This window comes from Esox lucius, chromosome 1, assembly GCF_011004845.1.
Source record: "Esox lucius isolate fEsoLuc1 chromosome 1, fEsoLuc1.pri, whole genome shotgun sequence".
Classification (NCBI taxonomy): domain Eukaryota; kingdom Metazoa; phylum Chordata; class Actinopteri; order Esociformes; family Esocidae; genus Esox; species Esox lucius.
Window position 1 is genome coordinate 19,746,470 of NC_047569.1, and position 15,942 is coordinate 19,762,411.

General features: G+C 42.1%; 3 protein-coding genes, 2 long non-coding RNA genes and 1 pseudogene across 6 annotated transcripts; 3 read left to right on the top strand and 3 right to left on the bottom strand.

The window, feature by feature from the left end:
• Positions 1-384: 384 nt before the first annotated feature.
• cfap45 (cilia and flagella associated protein 45) lies at positions 385-6,934 on the bottom strand. Of its 2 annotated transcripts, XM_029119113.2 has the most exons (14): positions 6,567-6,934; positions 6,111-6,484; positions 4,842-5,111; positions 4,553-4,666; positions 4,293-4,435; positions 3,838-3,982; positions 3,364-3,534; positions 2,666-2,844; positions 2,422-2,551; positions 2,030-2,176; positions 1,772-1,885; positions 1,470-1,663; positions 1,067-1,291; positions 385-585 (listed from the first exon to the last, which is right to left on the bottom strand). In XM_029119113.2, exons 3-14 carry the CDS (start codon positions 4,842-4,844, stop codon positions 510-512), a joined length of 1,641 nt encoding a protein of 546 aa, XP_028974946.2. In that variant the 5' UTR covers positions 4,845-5,111; positions 6,111-6,484; positions 6,567-6,934; the 3' UTR covers positions 385-509. The 2 variants fall into 2 exon arrangements, with proteins under 2 accessions (XP_028974946.2, XP_028974935.2); XM_029119102.2 differs by lacking the exons at positions 6,111-6,484; positions 6,567-6,934 and having other exon boundaries at positions 4,842-5,309.
• LOC117594600 lies at positions 2,022-4,290 on the top strand. The gene is made up of 3 exons (XR_004575822.1): positions 2,022-2,197; positions 2,452-2,862; positions 3,427-4,290. It is a non-coding gene; the product is annotated as an uncharacterized LOC117594600 (long non-coding RNA).
• Positions 6,935-7,151: 217 nt separating the features above from the next.
• LOC114828745 (glucose-6-phosphate exchanger SLC37A4) lies at positions 7,152-10,694 on the top strand. Its single transcript, XM_029119129.2, has 9 exons — positions 7,152-7,442; positions 7,614-7,846; positions 8,522-8,768; positions 9,089-9,247; positions 9,376-9,461; positions 9,554-9,667; positions 9,757-9,895; positions 10,087-10,284; positions 10,571-10,694. The coding sequence occupies exons 1-8, from the start codon at positions 7,295-7,297 to the stop codon at positions 10,251-10,253; spliced, it is 1,293 nt and encodes a 430-aa protein (XP_028974962.1). The 5' UTR covers positions 7,152-7,294; the 3' UTR covers positions 10,254-10,284; positions 10,571-10,694.
• Positions 10,276-11,118, bottom strand: LOC117594598 (trafficking protein particle complex subunit 4-like). The gene is made up of 3 exons (XM_034292879.1): positions 11,081-11,118; positions 10,859-10,962; positions 10,276-10,755 (listed from the first exon to the last, which is right to left on the bottom strand). The coding sequence occupies exons 1-3, from the start codon at positions 11,101-11,103 to the stop codon at positions 10,583-10,585; spliced, it is 300 nt and encodes a 99-aa protein (XP_034148770.1). The 5' UTR covers positions 11,104-11,118; the 3' UTR covers positions 10,276-10,582.
• Positions 11,119-11,157: 39 nt separating this feature from the next.
• Positions 11,158-15,344, bottom strand: LOC114838825 (annotated as a pseudogene).
• Positions 12,811-14,325, top strand: LOC117594599. Its single transcript, XR_004575821.1, has 2 exons — positions 12,811-12,897; positions 13,462-14,325. It is a non-coding gene; the product is annotated as an uncharacterized LOC117594599 (long non-coding RNA).
• Positions 15,345-15,942: the final 598 nt, after the last annotated feature.

The window sequence follows — 15,942 nt, forward strand, 5'->3', positions numbered from 1 at the left end:
CATTGTAAGGTGTCATCTTAATCTCTGAACATTCCTTCCTGTTATCATTCGGACAATGTCATTACGACCATGCTGAAAGGGAACTATAAGACTAAATAAAATTAAAAAACATTGAGTCCTGTATGACTGGAATCTGTTAGGCACAATTCAATTATTTCCTATTTTTACTGGATATACACAGGGGATAAATTGGGATTTGCAAAGTGGGGAATCCTTACTTTCTAGTTGTATCTAAAATGTTCAATTGCTGGCCTAATGAAGCACGGGAGCTTAGCTCCTGCCCAATTTAACCCCTGGATATGCATGTCATAAAAGGATATAATACATCCACAAGATGATTTAAGTCAGTATAAACCACAACACATTTTTCACATTTTACTGCCGTATGTAATGTATAGTCATCTTTATTGTGATTTCTCCCATGCCAAAGAATTCTCTCTACCCAGTTAGAGGTACTGGTTTATCTGAATTGTAAAATCTTACAAGGTTTTTTTCTGCAGGGTATCATGCTAGTGAGTCAGAGCAGGGAGAGCATGGACCTTTCTTTCCACTTCATTGCAATACTTCTCTGGTAGCCCAGCAGCCCTAGAAGAAAAAATGAAGTGGATTTTGCATTTTCTTTAAAACTCAAAACCCAACCACAGCCTTTGTTAGTTCGGTGGTCTAGGCTGCTGCATCCAGGTGCACATGTGGTGCTGAAGCCTAGGTTCAAATCTGGCCCCACAATTTTTTCATCAAGAAATCTCCTTTATCTTTCCCCACTGACCTGTTCAACAATTCTTAAACATTTCTAAACCAATATACACAAACAAATAACCATCCAACAAATGCCACTGGGCCTGGATTCCTTCCCGAAAACTGGATTATATTGTGGCTTTTAAAGTGTTTGCAGAAGTTAGTAAATGCTGCAGGTGTTGCCTTTAAAAGTTTAAATGTGTGTAATACACTTGGATTAAATCCATGCCTTGGTTAATACAAACCACTGTTTCATGTAATGTAGACTGTTCCCGTCAATGCTACATCCCACCATGTCCATGCATAGCTCTCATCCATCTATTGTACTTACTTGAGCTCACTGAGCTTCTTCTCCTTGATCTGGTCAAGGCGGATGCGGCGTAGACGGGCTTCCTCATTCAGACGGTCTCCTTCTTTGTAGATCTCTTTGCGCAGGGCAATAGCCTGCATCTCCCGCTCCCTCACTTGCTGGCGCACCCCCTCTGCATGACGCAACAATTTGATCCTGTGTTTCTCCTCCTTTTCCTTCTCTTTAGAGATGGATGCCTGCTGGGCCCTGGGGTGACAAAAATGACCACCCTGTAAAACATCTATCTCTACTTGACTAAGATTTTCAAACCTGGTGATTTAGGGCTTATTGGAGCATGGTGTTATGCTTCTATTCATAAAACCATTTCATTATACTACATGTACCGTGATTTAAAAGGTAATAACTGCATTGTATCATGGCATACCTCAACACCCTTTCAAACTCAGCCCTCTCACGCCCAGCCTCAATAGACAGGAGGTGCTCCTTGTGTGTCACTTGTTGTAAGCGAGCTGCCTTCAACCTCTCTTCCACCTCTGCCTTCTTCTTGAGCTGCTCTTTCTCTTTTTTTCTCCAATCCCTTTCTGCTGCTTCCTGATTTCTCCTGGCTCGAAGCTCATCCTGACAAAGTGACACATAAAACCACTGTCACCCTTCTTCCATACTTATTGTAGTCAGTTATGACAACAGTAACCATTCAGTGTGAGCCACTGTATAACAAATACTCACCTGCTCTGCCTTGTGGTCTCTCTCTCTTTCTTGCATGGCTCGCAGTCTGGCCACCTCCTTCTCCTTTTCTCTCATGATGCGTCTCTGTTCAGCCTCGTACTCAGCTTCCCGCTCCTGTAGGGTCACATAAAAGTACAGTATATTTGGTTACATTTATCCAAATGTGATCTTTACCCAATTTTTTGATCAATCAAAAGATCTATTTGCAGAAAAACATCAGGCTGCAAAAAACCTCAGAGGTATGTGGAGGTCTCTCACCATTTTCTTGCGGGTGTATTCCACGGCCCGGAGGTCAGCAAGTCTCTCCTCTTCTTTCTTGCGCTCCTTGGCCAGAAAGCTTTCCTCATTAATACGAAGGATCTCCTGCTGCAAACGCTGCCTCTCCTCCTTCTTTCTCTCCAGAGCCTGGGGGAGAACCACACACAGGTCAGTAAGTACTCACCATTGTGTTGTTTGTTGGTAGAGTAACTGATTGGACAATGTGCTAATTGTTTTAACAGTGAAAACTAGACTCATCAGGACCACACACAGGTCATGGGCCAAATAAATGAATGAAGAATTCCCCAACTCATATGGAAAAGGCTGTACATTATCCTGGCAAAAGAAAACTGCTGTACTGTACAAGGAGACTTGTCTTTAGCTAACAATACCTCCAGCTCCTCCATCTGTATCCTCTCTAGGTTCTCCAGCATTTGCTGGCCCTCCTGCTCTTTTATCTCATCCTGCAGCATCCTGTCCTCCAGTCGCTCCTCAATCTGTTTCACAATCAGCTGCTTTCCCCTAAAGAGACAAACATCAAAAATAGCACGACAGCACAGAAGGGAGTGTTGTATATGCTGTGTATTTGACGTTAAATTGGTCTTTGTTTGTTTGTGTGAGCAAGAGTGCCCTCACTGGATCCTCTGATGTTTGCGCAGCTCATCGATCTGCTCCTGGGCCTCCAGGGCTTTCCTGCGGTCCACCTCCATCATGGCATCAAGCCGCCTCTCCTCCTCCTGCAGTTCAGTCAGGATCTGCTGCCTCTCCAAGATCTGGGCGTCCCGCACTGCATGGCACTGGGCACCCAGGATCAACTGGGCCACCACAATAAGGTACAATTCCTTGTGTCAGATGCACCGACCCAGTCGTCTAGCCATCCCAATTTGGCCCTTGTCAAAGTCGCTCAGATCCTTACGCTTGCCCATTTCTCCTACTTCTAACACATCAACTTTGAGGACAGAATGTTCACATGCTGCCTAATATATCCCACCCACTGACAGGTGCCATGATAATGAGATTATCAGTGTTATTCACTTCACCTGTCAGTGGTCATAATGTTATGGCTGATCAGTGTATACTGAATATATATAGCTCTGGAAAAAGTAAGAAACCACTGGAGCTTTTTCTTTCCTTTCCAAAAAAGTTGAAAAGGAATCTGTTGAGTGAGGAACAGAAGCGTTCAGTTTGCAGTGGTCTCTTAATATATTTTTTTTAAGTTAATGCCTATAAGTAACTGAAGAAATCTGGGAATATTACCTATTGATGTTGGAAATGAATCTGAGAAGAAAATAATATGAAAGAGAAAGACTGAACGGTTGGCCCTGTTGTTGTACCTCATTGAGTTTCTTGACTTCGTCTTCCTGCTCCATCCTCATAGCGTTGGCTCTTTCCAACAGGTACTGAGCTCTTTCCTTTGCCTCAGCTTCCAGCTCGCTTAGACCCTGGTTCTTCTGACGGGACAGATCAGCCTGACGGATATGTGCCTTCCTCTCCTCAGCAGCATCCTGGCCAGGAAAACCAGAAACATTGTGGAACGGTGCAAGTGGTTTGCTTTCTTGCTGTTAACGTTTACACAAGGGTGTAGAGCCGAAGCTGGGCCCTGTAGTATCAGTTCACCAAGTTTTCATGTGGGAAAGAGCGCTTACAAAGTCATCATCCTCTCTAGAGTTGCAAAATTGTATCCAATGTTTTCTGAATAACCTGATTAAGTACACAATCCAAAGAGAATAAGAACAATATCCTGAATCTTTTAAACAAGATTTTAGGAAAATACGGGAAAGTTACTGGAACTTTACGTCCTTTCTCACCATAGCCATTTCTCTCTCCTTCTGCTGGGCTTCCAACATTGCCTCCCGCTCCTCCCTGGTTGGAACTCGAGAAGCAGTGGCAATCCTCTGAATCTCAGAGGGGCGCAGAATGATGGACAGCCCAGATGGATCCTCACTCGGGATCCTGGGAAAATTACAAAATTATTTGTTTTTTATTTGTAATTCACCACCTGAAAGATGTAACTGTCTGAATATCTTTATTAGTGCAATTCAAGTTCATGCATTCTTTTTAATGATATTGCAGTATTAAGCAAAGTACAAAAAAATGTATTTGCACATAGCAGAGTAATTGCTTCACATAGTGTGAGAAAAATTACTTAAATGTAAAATAAAACAATTAAACACAAGTTGTGGAATGCTGAAAATACATTAGACGTGATTAACACATTCACAGTATAACAGAATGAGAAATAAAGGTATAGACAAATACTTGCTTAAGATCTCTGATTAGGTCTTTTGTGATAATGCGAACTGTCTCTGGTTTCTGAGTGTTCTGACTTGGAGCAGACTGGGACTGGCCCCATGGCCCTAAACCGCCACATCTCTCAGTTTCCTTGACATCGCAGGCTGACAAAGCCTTGGGTAAAAACAAACATCTTGCAGTTAAAATCCCCCAGGCTAACCTCATTACTACAATGAATTTTAGACATTGCAAAAATAATCAAATAATAGATGGCTAACAAATGTGGCTCACCTGTTTTGTGGTTCCAAAGAGGGTCTCATCCACGTGAGAGGTTAGGGCACGGGTGCGATAGCGACGTGAATGGACGCTACCAGAGAGCCTCGTAGACGAAGACCCTATTACACTCTGGTTGCGAGAAAGTCAACAGCGTTAGTTCTGTTACAGTTATACAATGCTTTTACTTTTGTACAGACCTACAAATAACATTTACAATGTACTGTATCTAGCTAGCTAGCGAGTTTGTAACGACAGTGATGCAAGCTTGTGCCTGGTCTGTCTTGACATCGTTGATTTCACTTACCATGATGATCCTAAAGAAATGTCCACTCTCATCAAAAATAAATTCAATATTTATAGGAACAATATCATTATAATAAGACAATAAAATGCACCTATCTAGCTATTTTTCGATCTTTATTAAGGGAGAAGTGCTTCCTGATAATTAAGGTGTTTTGTTGTTGTGTATCCATGGAAACCCCCATCGTCAACAGGAAGAGTACAAGTGGCCTCTGTGAAGCATCTTGAAAAAAGCCAGCTGAATCATCTCTTGTCTTGATTGACAATGGACGACCTAAGGAGTCAAAATGTAATAAAGAAATATATAATCAAATGAATACACTCCTCAAAAAGATTAAGGGAACACTTAAATCAAACACTGGGTCTCGATTGGGGAGATTCTAACTCACACTGGGATTCTAACTCACACTGCAAATAAAAGTAAACAATTTATATCACAGGACGTTCCAACTTGCATGAATTTCATCACCGCAACTCATAATGTGACTCACTAGTGTGTATGGCCCCCACGTGCTTGTATGCACTCCCAACAACGTCTGGGCATGCTCCTAATGAGATGGCAGATGGTGTCCTGGGGGATCTCCGCCCAGATCTGGATCTGTGAGCTCCTGGACATTCTGTGGCGCTACTTGGTGATGTCGGATGCACTGATACATAATGTCCCAGAGGTTATCAATTAGATTAAGGTTTGGGGAATGTGAGGACCAGTGAATGGCATCAATGTCTTCGTCATCCAGGAACTGCCTACACACTCTGGCCACATGAGGCCAGGCATTGTGCTGCACCAGGAGGAACCCAGGGTCCACTGCACCAGCGTAAGGTCTGAGGATGGGTCTGAGGATTTCATCCCGGTACCTAACAGCAGTCAAGGTTGTCACATTACCTTTTTTTGGGTTGACCTGTTGTCACTTTCATTTGCACCAAAACAGGTGACATTGATTCACAATCACTAAAGCTTCACTGAAGTTGAATTGATTTGGTGTTATACTGTGATGATTACGTTTTCCCTTAATTCTTTTGAGCAGTGTAATTACATACATATTATTTTAAGTGGAAAGTTACTATGAAATATTTTTTATTATCCCACTTTTCAAAATAATATTATGATTTTTCATAATGTTATGATATTAATACATTGTTTTTCCAAAGGGCTTTTTTCATCAAAATAAGTATTTTAGAATATCATGGCCTATTTCATAATTGCATGTTATTTTTCAATAGAGAACACCAGTAGAGAAGATCATGAAGTTGACAGTTAAAAACTATCAAATACCTCGGTGAAGTAGACTGTGTTGGAGGTGGTTCCTGGATAAAGCTTTCCAGTTCCTGTATGGAGATACTTGGCCATTCTGCACTATTGAAGTTCAGCGTGGGTGACAGAACAGGTAATGCTGGGGCGCAAATACCAAAAACAGGGTGCTTCTCCCATTGACTGATTTGGGCTATAAACAAAAAAGAAATGGAAAATCATGTTTAATGCACATATCCAATCTATTCAGAACCATCAGAGAACACTTGAGGAGAGGAGGTCAAAGGGGTGAGTGTAAGGGAGTGAATCTGATTGTTGCAGATTACAGTATGTTATATTCAAAACTGGAATAATGGAGGATTGGGGCTTGATGGGAAAATATGCCCAAAATGACCAAACTGGCAACCTAAATTAACTGCAGTTGGCGGTGGCAATTTCAGTGTGAAGACACTAATTAACAGAATGATTGAGTAGCAAAACCTATTCTACCTTCCAACAATCTGTACTATCCAGAATATTCAAGGCTAAACCCTATGTAACCCTAGCTGCATGGGCTAAAAAAAAATCTTAAGGATTCCAGTGTTGATGGAGTAGACGCCAACTCTGTTAACATGATTATAAAATATTGTGGAAACATGGTAATCGTTCTGGCTAAGTTTTGCTTCACATTGAATGAATAGTCTCTTGAAATGTTAACTAACAACTTTCATTAATGAGCTAATGACACTGTTAAGGAAATGCTCTGTAATTTTGTGGGATCTGATAATACAGCTTGCGCAGTTTAACTTTTATGAGACAGAGAGCTTCATAGGGATAGGAATATTTGGGTTTGTGTCTTGTTCACCCCCCCCCCCCATCAGCTGAAGGACCCACCCCCTATGTTTGCAGTCACCATTGGACTCCCCTATGAATCATTAACTGACCACACTCTCAATAACATCCAGGCACAACGTCATGGAGGGACAGTTGGGATCAGCTTGTAGGACTCGGAAATCAATCTTTAGATAGGAAAGTTGACCATTAACCCTACCTATTGATTACAGTTCCCTCCCACTTCTAACCAACTCAGTAGGCCCAATGCACTGTGGATCCTGACGCCAAAGTTCACAGTTAATGGGAGCTGAAGGACTATACTAGAGCTTTTTCCCTCCGTGCTTTTGTTTAATATCCTTCTTTCTTTAAGCTTTTCCTCCTCCACTGCAAAAACCATGGCGACCATGGGGTACGGACACTACCTTACCACCATTTTCACTGCCATGTTTGTGGGCTACACACTGTACTACTTTAACAGGAAGACCTTCTCCTTTGTGATGCCCTCTCTAATGCAAGATATCAGGCTGGACAAAGATGACCTCGGTAAGCCTCTTTTTTCCTGTTTCTGTTTCCTATTCCTAACAACAGTTTCCAACCAAAGTTTGATTGTTTTCACTTAATAATTCTCTGTCCACATTTCTAATCGAGCAGCATCATATGGGGATGGCTATGTTAATTATCAAAATCAATAAAACTTTGTGTTCTACCTTTCAGGGATGATCACTAGTAGCCAGTCTCTGGCTTATGCTATCAGCAAGTTTATCAGTGGCGTGCTTTCGGATCAGATCAGTGCCCGCTGGCTCTTCTCCATTGGTCTGTTCTTGGTGGGCGGCGTTAACATGGTTTTCTCCATGTCCTCTACTGTGGCTGTCTTCTCTGGCCTCTGGTTCCTCAATGGCCTGGGCCAGGGTCTGGGGTGGCCCCCGTGCGGCAGGATCCTGCGCAAGGTACGGTCAGGATGTAACAATGGTCCCCATGCAAGTTGTCATACATGTATCAATAAATGAATATACTGGTCAGTGTAGAATTTTGTCTATCCATGTCCATTCAAAACAATTGTGTCAAGCCATGCAGCACATCACTAATCTGATATTGTTATTATGTTTATTTGACCAGGAACAATGTAAAGAAACATTTCTTAATATACTTAGGAAAATGTGTTTTACATTGACGGCTGGGTCAGCAGAGATTGCGCGTCCCTACTCAGAGAATGTCCATCCATTTTCACAGAGAAAAAGTTCAAATGAACTTTGTCTGTGCATGCGCAGTTCTTTTCTAATTGGTCTGTGGGTGTCTTTCTCTTTTCTAACTATAGGGGTAGGTAACCATGTTCCTAGAGAAAATTATAAGGGTGTTCAATATAATAAATGACTAAGCTAACCAACTGGGTTAATTTATCAGTTCAGAGATTTACTCAATTCAACATACCTGATATTCCTCTGCTGGAGAAGTGTTGCTTAACCCTGCCTGGGCATACAATTCTTCCATTCTATTTGTTCAACACGGACCACTTTGGCCAAAACATGAGAAGCCAAATGTTTATTACCATCTGCAGTCCCAAGGTAGATAAAAATAATGAAAAATATGTACATTACATTTACGTATTCTCTTCTACCCCTCAGTGGTTTGAGCCTTCTCAATTTGGAACATGGTGGGCAATTCTATCCTGCAGTAAGAACCTGGCTGGGAGTTTAGGTCCAATCATTGCAACCGTGATGGTCCAGAGCTACAGCTGGAGGACTACCTTGTCCATATCAGGCTTCTCCTGTTGCGTGGTTGCCTTTTTCTGCCTACTTTTGATCAGGAATGAACCCAAGGATGTGGGCTTGCCCAACATTGATGCTGGCGGGGCCAAGAAGGGAAAACCAGGTCAGAGCAGGGAGCTAGTCTCATGTTGTGCTGTTGTTGATGCACTTCAAAATGTGTGCAACTGTGACATTCCTAAGTGCTTAAATGATAATATACCTTTTTGAAAATTGTAGGGCGCTTTACACCTGGTTCTTTTGGTCAAAAACAAATCAGATTAAAGCCAAAAAAGTTTGTGTAAGGCCAGTAACACTGTGGGAATGGATATTGCGCCCTGTGTGCACCTCACATGCTAATAGTGTGAACAAGATCAAGATCAGATTTGTACACAAATAAAGTGCAAGTGTGTCTAAAACTTCTCTCTCTTGCATTCTCCTTCCCAGACATGTCCAGTGATGAGACCACTTTCAAAGAGTTCATTTTGTTCCCCTACCTTTGGTTACTCTCTGTGGGCTACCTGGTAGTGTTTGGAGTAAAGACGGCCTGCACTGACTGGGGGCAGCTCTTTCTCATCCAGGACAAGGGCCAGTCAACACTCATGGGTATGTCAATCTAATAAATTAAGACCTCAGTTGTTCCTCTGCTATATCAGTTTGCAATAGCCTACTGTTGATAACTCAATTATTGCCTCGAAGTCTTAAGTTTGTCTGACTGCAACTCTTCTTCACAGGAAGTTCCTACATGAGTGCCCTTGAAGTAGGAGGCCTTTTGGGCAGTTTAGCAGCAGGGTACTTCTCTGACAAGGCAGTAGCGCAAGTGAGTTAGCAATGAGTGGAATAATGCCTTCAGTGAGCGCTTTATACAAATCAATGCAGTGTTTAAACATACTAAATTTCACTTTTGTACAGCAAGGCATGAAAAGTCATGGCAACCCTCGTCATTTTCTCTTAATCTCAATGATGATTGGGATGTTTGGTTCCATGTATCTATTTCGGGTTACTGTCACTCCAGACAGCCCAAAGGTACAAAACAAGTTATTACTTAACATAATAACTTATTATTATCATAGCCAATACATATCTATATTCTTAAGTTAATGTTTTAAATGTAGATGTGGATCCTCTTCTTGGGAGCTACTTTTGGCTTCTCATCTTACGGACCAATAGCCTTGTTTGGCTTGATAGCCATTGAGAGTGCTCCTTCAAACTACTGTGGAACATCACACGCTATCGTTGCTCTAATGGCAAACAGTACGTTTTTATCTGAAAACATATTGTTTCATTGTTTTAAAGGCACATTAACAATAATTTCTAACAATTGTTTTGTCATTTATACTAGTGTCTTAGCTTTAATGCCAGTACTAAACAAGTAATTCAGTGTCTAAATATGTATATCCTATGGATCAGAACTAGCCTTACTGACATTCCTTTAATATTATCAGTTGGTGGCTTCTGCTCTGGACTGCCATTCAGCACCATCGCCAAACACCATGGATGGGAAATGGCCTTCTGGGTGGCAGAGATGTCCTGCCTAATCACTACCATTGGCTTCTTCCTGCTGCGAAACATCAGAACCAAGATGGGTCACATCACCAAGAAGGCTGACTGATTGCTACACCTCATGATCCTCTGCTGCAAATGTGGGAAACTTAAAATACTTCTCACTGTTTCCCCAATATTATGTGGTAGTGGTGGCTGAACAAAAATAAGATGTAAATACTTCCACTGAGACAAGCTTTTTAATGTATAGTACAAGATTTTTCCTTCTACAAAGTAACATGTACTCATTGATGTCGTTTTTATATCTGAGTCTGCATGCGTAGCTCGCTATGTTGCAAATGCTAAGGTTGTGTGGGTAATGTACCACATCTACATGTTACAACAAATGCAGGAACAACTGATCCTCTTTATTTGCCTTGGTTTCAGATTTGATCCTGCTTATGACCCAGGTCCAAAGTTACCAGCTTTCTCTGCTATCTCCAAAGCCCCCTTCAAATTCTGATCAAAGAGTTCACACCTGTAACATAAAGGGAAAAACATATAACCATCATTGCTCATCAATGCATCAATGCCTGATTGCCGGGGGTCTGCCAGCACAATGAACTTTATACCTGAAGAAGTTGACACAATGACACAGATTACATTTTTCATACCAATTTATAGGCATTGCATGCAGAGACTGATAGATAATAGTATTTGAAAGCATGGCTTTACCAGTTAGTGTTTGAAAGCAGTGCAGTTTGAACATATCTGTCTCCAGCATCTCAATTCCAGAACTGCCAACCTCAGGGGACAGCTGTGAACCAATAGCAAACAATCTAGAAAATAGCACAACAATATATGTTAGCACAAGTAAAGAAAACAACATGCAGCATGGATCATGGAAAAGCAAACAGGATTTATTCATGTTAGTGCTGACAAGTGAACTGTACTTACGAATGAAACATTGAAGCCAGCATAAGTTTTTCATTGGAACTCAAGCGAGCCCTTCCAAACCGTATAGAAACGGGATAGTTAGTTGAGTCTTTCAAGTATTCAATGATCTCCTTTGGGTGTCAAAGCAATACAGACGGTCTCCTTCTTTGTAGATCTCTTTGCGCAGGGCAATAGCCTGCATCTCCCGCTCCCTCACTTGCTGGCGCACCACCTCTGCATGACGCAACAATTTGATCCTGTGTTTCTCCTCCTTTTCCTTCTCTTTAGAGATGGATGCCTGCTGGGCCCTGGGGTGACAAAAGTGACCACCCTGTAAAACATCTATCTCTACTTGACTAAGATTTTCAAACCTGGTGATTTAGGGCTTATTGGAGCATGGTGTTATGCTTCTATTCATAAAACCATTTCATTATACTACATGTACTGTGATTTAAAAGGTAATAACTGCATTGTATCATGGCATACCTCAACACCCTTTCAAACTCAGCCCTCTCACGCCCAGCCTCAATAGACAGGAGGTGCTCCTTGTGTGTCACTTGTTGTAAGCGAGCTGCCTTCAACCTCTCTTCCACCTCTGCCTTCTTCTTGAGCTGCTCTTTCTCTTTTTTTCTCCAATCCCTTTCTGCTGCTTCCTGATTTCTCCTGGCTCGAAGCTCATCCTGACAAAGTGACACATAAAACCACTGTCACCCTTCTTCCATACTTATTGTAGTCAGTTATGACAACAGTAACCATTCAGTGTGAGCCACTGCTCTGCCTTGTGGTCTCTCTCTCTTTCTTGCATGGCTCGCAGTCTGGCCACCTCCTTCTCCTTTTCTCTCATGATGCGTCTCTGTTCAGCCTCGTACTCAGCTTCCCGCTCCTGTAGGGTCACATAAAAGTACAGTATATTTGGTTACATTTATCCAAATGTGATCTTTACCCAATTTTTGGCCTTAGAGCTGATTTGATCAATCAAAAGATCTATTTGCGGAAAAACATCAGGCTGCAAAAAACCTCAGAGGTATGTGGAGGTCTCTCACCATTTTCTTGCGGGTGTATTCCACTGCCCGGAGGTCAGCAAGTCTCTCCTGTTCTTGCGCTCCTTGGCCAGAAAGCTTTCCTCATTAATACGAAGGATCTCCTGCTGCAAACGCTGCCTCTCCTCCTTCTTTCTCTCCAGAGCCTGGGGGAGAACCACACACAGGTCAGTTAGTACTCATCATTGTGTTGTTTGTTGGCAGAGTAACTGATTGGACCATGTGCTAATTGTTTTAACAGTGAAAACTAGACTCATCAGGACCACACACAGGTCATGGGCCAAATAAATGAATGAAGAATTCCCCAACTCATATGGAAAAGGCTGTACATTATCCTGGCAAATGAAAACTGCTGTACTGTACAAGGAGACTTGTCTTTAGCTAACAATACCTCCAGCACCTCCATCTGTATCCTCTCTAGGTTCTCCAGCATTTGCTGGCCCTCCTGCTCTTTTATCTCATCCTGCAGCATCCTGTCCTCCAGTCGCTCCTCAAACAAACATCAAAAATAGCACGACAGCACAGAAGGGAGTGTTGTATATGCTGTGTATTTGACGTTAAATTGGTCTTTGTTTGTTTGTGTGAGCAAGAGTGCCCTCACTGGATCCTCTGATGTTTGCGCAGCTCATCGATCTGCTCCTGGGCCTCCAGGGCTTTCCTGCGGTCCACCTCCATCATGGCATCAAGCCGCCTCTCCTCCTCCTGCAGTTCAGTCAGGATCTGCTGCCTCTCCAAGATCTGGGCGTCCCGCACTGCATGGCACTGGGCACCCAGGATCAACTGGGCCACCACAATAAGGTACAATTCCTTGTGTCAGATGCACCGACCCAGTCGTCTAGCCATCCCAATTTGGCCCTTGTCAAAGTCGCTCAGATCCTTACGCTTGCCCATTTCTCCTACTTCTAACACATCAACTTTGAGGACAGAATGTTCACATGCTGCCTAATATATCCCACCCACTGACAGGTGCCATGATAATGAGATTATCAGTGTTATTCACTTCACCTGTCAGTGGTCATAATGTTATGGCTGATCAGTGTATACTGAATATATATAGCTCTGGAAAAAGTAAGAAACCACTGGAGCTTTTTCTTTCCTTTCCAAAAAAGTTGAAAAGGAATCTGTTGAGTGAGGAACAGAAGCGTTCAGTTTGCAGTGGTCTCTTAATATATTTTTTTTAAGTTAATGCCTATAAGTAACTGAAGAAATCTGGGAATATTACCTATTGATGTTGGAAATGAATCTGAGAAGAAAATAATATGAAAGAGAAAGACTGAACGGTTGGCCCTGTTGTTGTACCTCATTGAGTTTCTTGACTTCGTCTTCCTGCTCCATCCTCATAGCGTTGGCTCTTTCCAACAGGTACTGAGCTCTTTCCTTTGCCTCAGCTTCCAGCTCGCTTAGACCCTGGTTCTTCTGACGGGACAGATCAGCCTGACGGATATGTGCCTTCCTCTCCTCAGCAGCATCCTGGCCAGGAAAACCAGAAACATTGTGGAACGGTGCAAGTGGTTTGCTTTCTTGCTGTTAACGTTTACACAAGGGTGTAGAGCCGAAGCTGGGCCCTGTAGTATCAGTTCACCAAGTTTTCATGTGGGAAAGAGCGCTTACAAAGTCATCATCCTCTCTAGAGTTGCAAAATTGTATCCAATGTTTTCTGAATAACCTGATTAAGTACACAATCCAAAGAGAATAAGAACAATATCCTGAATCTTTTAAACAAGATTTTAGGAAAATACGGGAAAGTTACTGGAACTTTACGTCCTTTCTCACCATAGCCATTTCTCTCTCCTTCTGCTGGGCTTCCAACATTGCCTCCCGCTCCTCCCTGGTTGGAACTCGAGAAGCAGTGGCAATCCTCTGAATCTCAGAGGGGCGCAGAATGATGGACAGCCCAGATGGATCCTCACTCGGGATCCTGGGAAAATTACAAAATTATTTGTTTTTTATTTGTAATTCACCACCTGAAAGATGTAACTGTCTGAATATCTTTATTAGTGCAATTCAAGTTCATGCATTCTTTTTAATGATATTGCAGTATTAAGCAAAGTACAAAAAAATGTATTTGCACATAGCAGAGTAATTGCTTCACATAGTGTGAGAAAAATTACTTAAATGTAAAATAAAACAATTAAACACAAGTTGTGGAATGCTGAAAATACATTAGACGTGATTAACACATTCACAGTATAACAGAATGAGAAATAAAGGTATAGACAAATACTTGCTTAAGATCTCTGATTAGGTCTTTTGTGATAATGCGAACTGTCTCTGGTTTCTGAGTGTTCTGACTTGGAGCAGACTGGGACTGGCCCCATGGCCCTAAACCGCCACATCTCTCAGTTTCCTTGACATCGCAGGCTGACAAAGCCTTGGGTAAAAACAAACATCTTGCAGTTAAAATCCCCCAGGCTAACCTCATTACTACAATGAATTTTAGACATTGCAAAAATAATCAAATAATAGATGGCTAACAAATGTGGCTCACCTGTTTTGTGGTTCCAAAGAGGGTCTCATCCACGTGAGAGGTTAGGGCACGGGTGCGATAGCGACGTGAATGGACGCTACCAGAGAGCCTCGTAGACGAAGACCCTATTACACTCTGGTTGCGAGAAAGTCAACAGCGTTAGTTCTGTTACAGTTATACAATGCTTTTACTTTTGTACAGACCTACAAATAACATTTACAATGTACTGTATCTAGCTAGCTAGCGAGTTTGTAACGACAGTGATGCAAGCTTGTGCCTGGTCTGTCTTGACATCGTTGATTTCACTTACCATGATGATCCTAAAGAAATGTCCACTCTCATCAAAAATAAATTCAATATTTATAGGAACAATATCATTATAATAAGACAATAAAATGCACCTATCTAGCTATTTTTCGATCTTTATTAAGGGAGAAGTGCTTCCTGATAATTAAGGTGTTTTGTTGTTGTGTATCCATGGAAACCCCCATCGTCAACAGGAAGAGTACAAGTGGCCTCTGTGAAGCATCTTGAAAAAAGCCAGCTGAATCATCTCTTGTCTTGATTGACAATGGACGACCTAAGGAGTCAAAATGTAATAAAGAAATATATAATCAAATGAATACACTCCTCAAAAAGATTAAGGGAACACTTAAATCAAACACTGGGTCTCGATTGGGGAGATTCTAACTCACACTGGGATTCTAACTCACACTGCAAATAAAAGTAAACAATTTATATCACAGGACGTTCCAACTTGCATGAATTTCATCACCGCAACTCATAATGTGACTCACTAGTGTGTATGGCCCCCACGTGCTTGTATGCACTCCCAACAACGTCTGGGCATGCTCCTAATGAGATGGCAGATGGTGTCCTGGGGGATCTCCGCCCAGATCTGGATCTGTGAGCTCCTGGACATTCTGTGGCGCTACTTGGTGATGTCGGATGCACTGATACATAATGTCCCAGAGGTTATCAATTAGATTAAGGTTTGGGGAATGTGAGGACCAGTGAATGGCATCAATGTCTTCGTCATCCAGGAACTGCCTACACACTCTGGCCACATGAGGCCAGGCATTGTGCTGCACCAGGAGGAACCCAGGGTCCACTGCACCAGCGTAAGGTCTGAGGATGGGTCTGAGGATTTCATCCCGGTACCTAACAGCAGTCAAGGTTGTCACATTACCTTTTTTTGGGTTGACCTGTTGTCACTTTCATTTGCACCAAAACAGGTGACATTGATTCACAATCACTAAAGCTTCACTGAAGTTGAATTGATTTGGTGTTATACTGTGATGATTACGTTTTCCCTTAATTCTTTTGAGCAGTGTAATTACATACATATTATTTTAAGTGGAAAGTTACTATGAAAT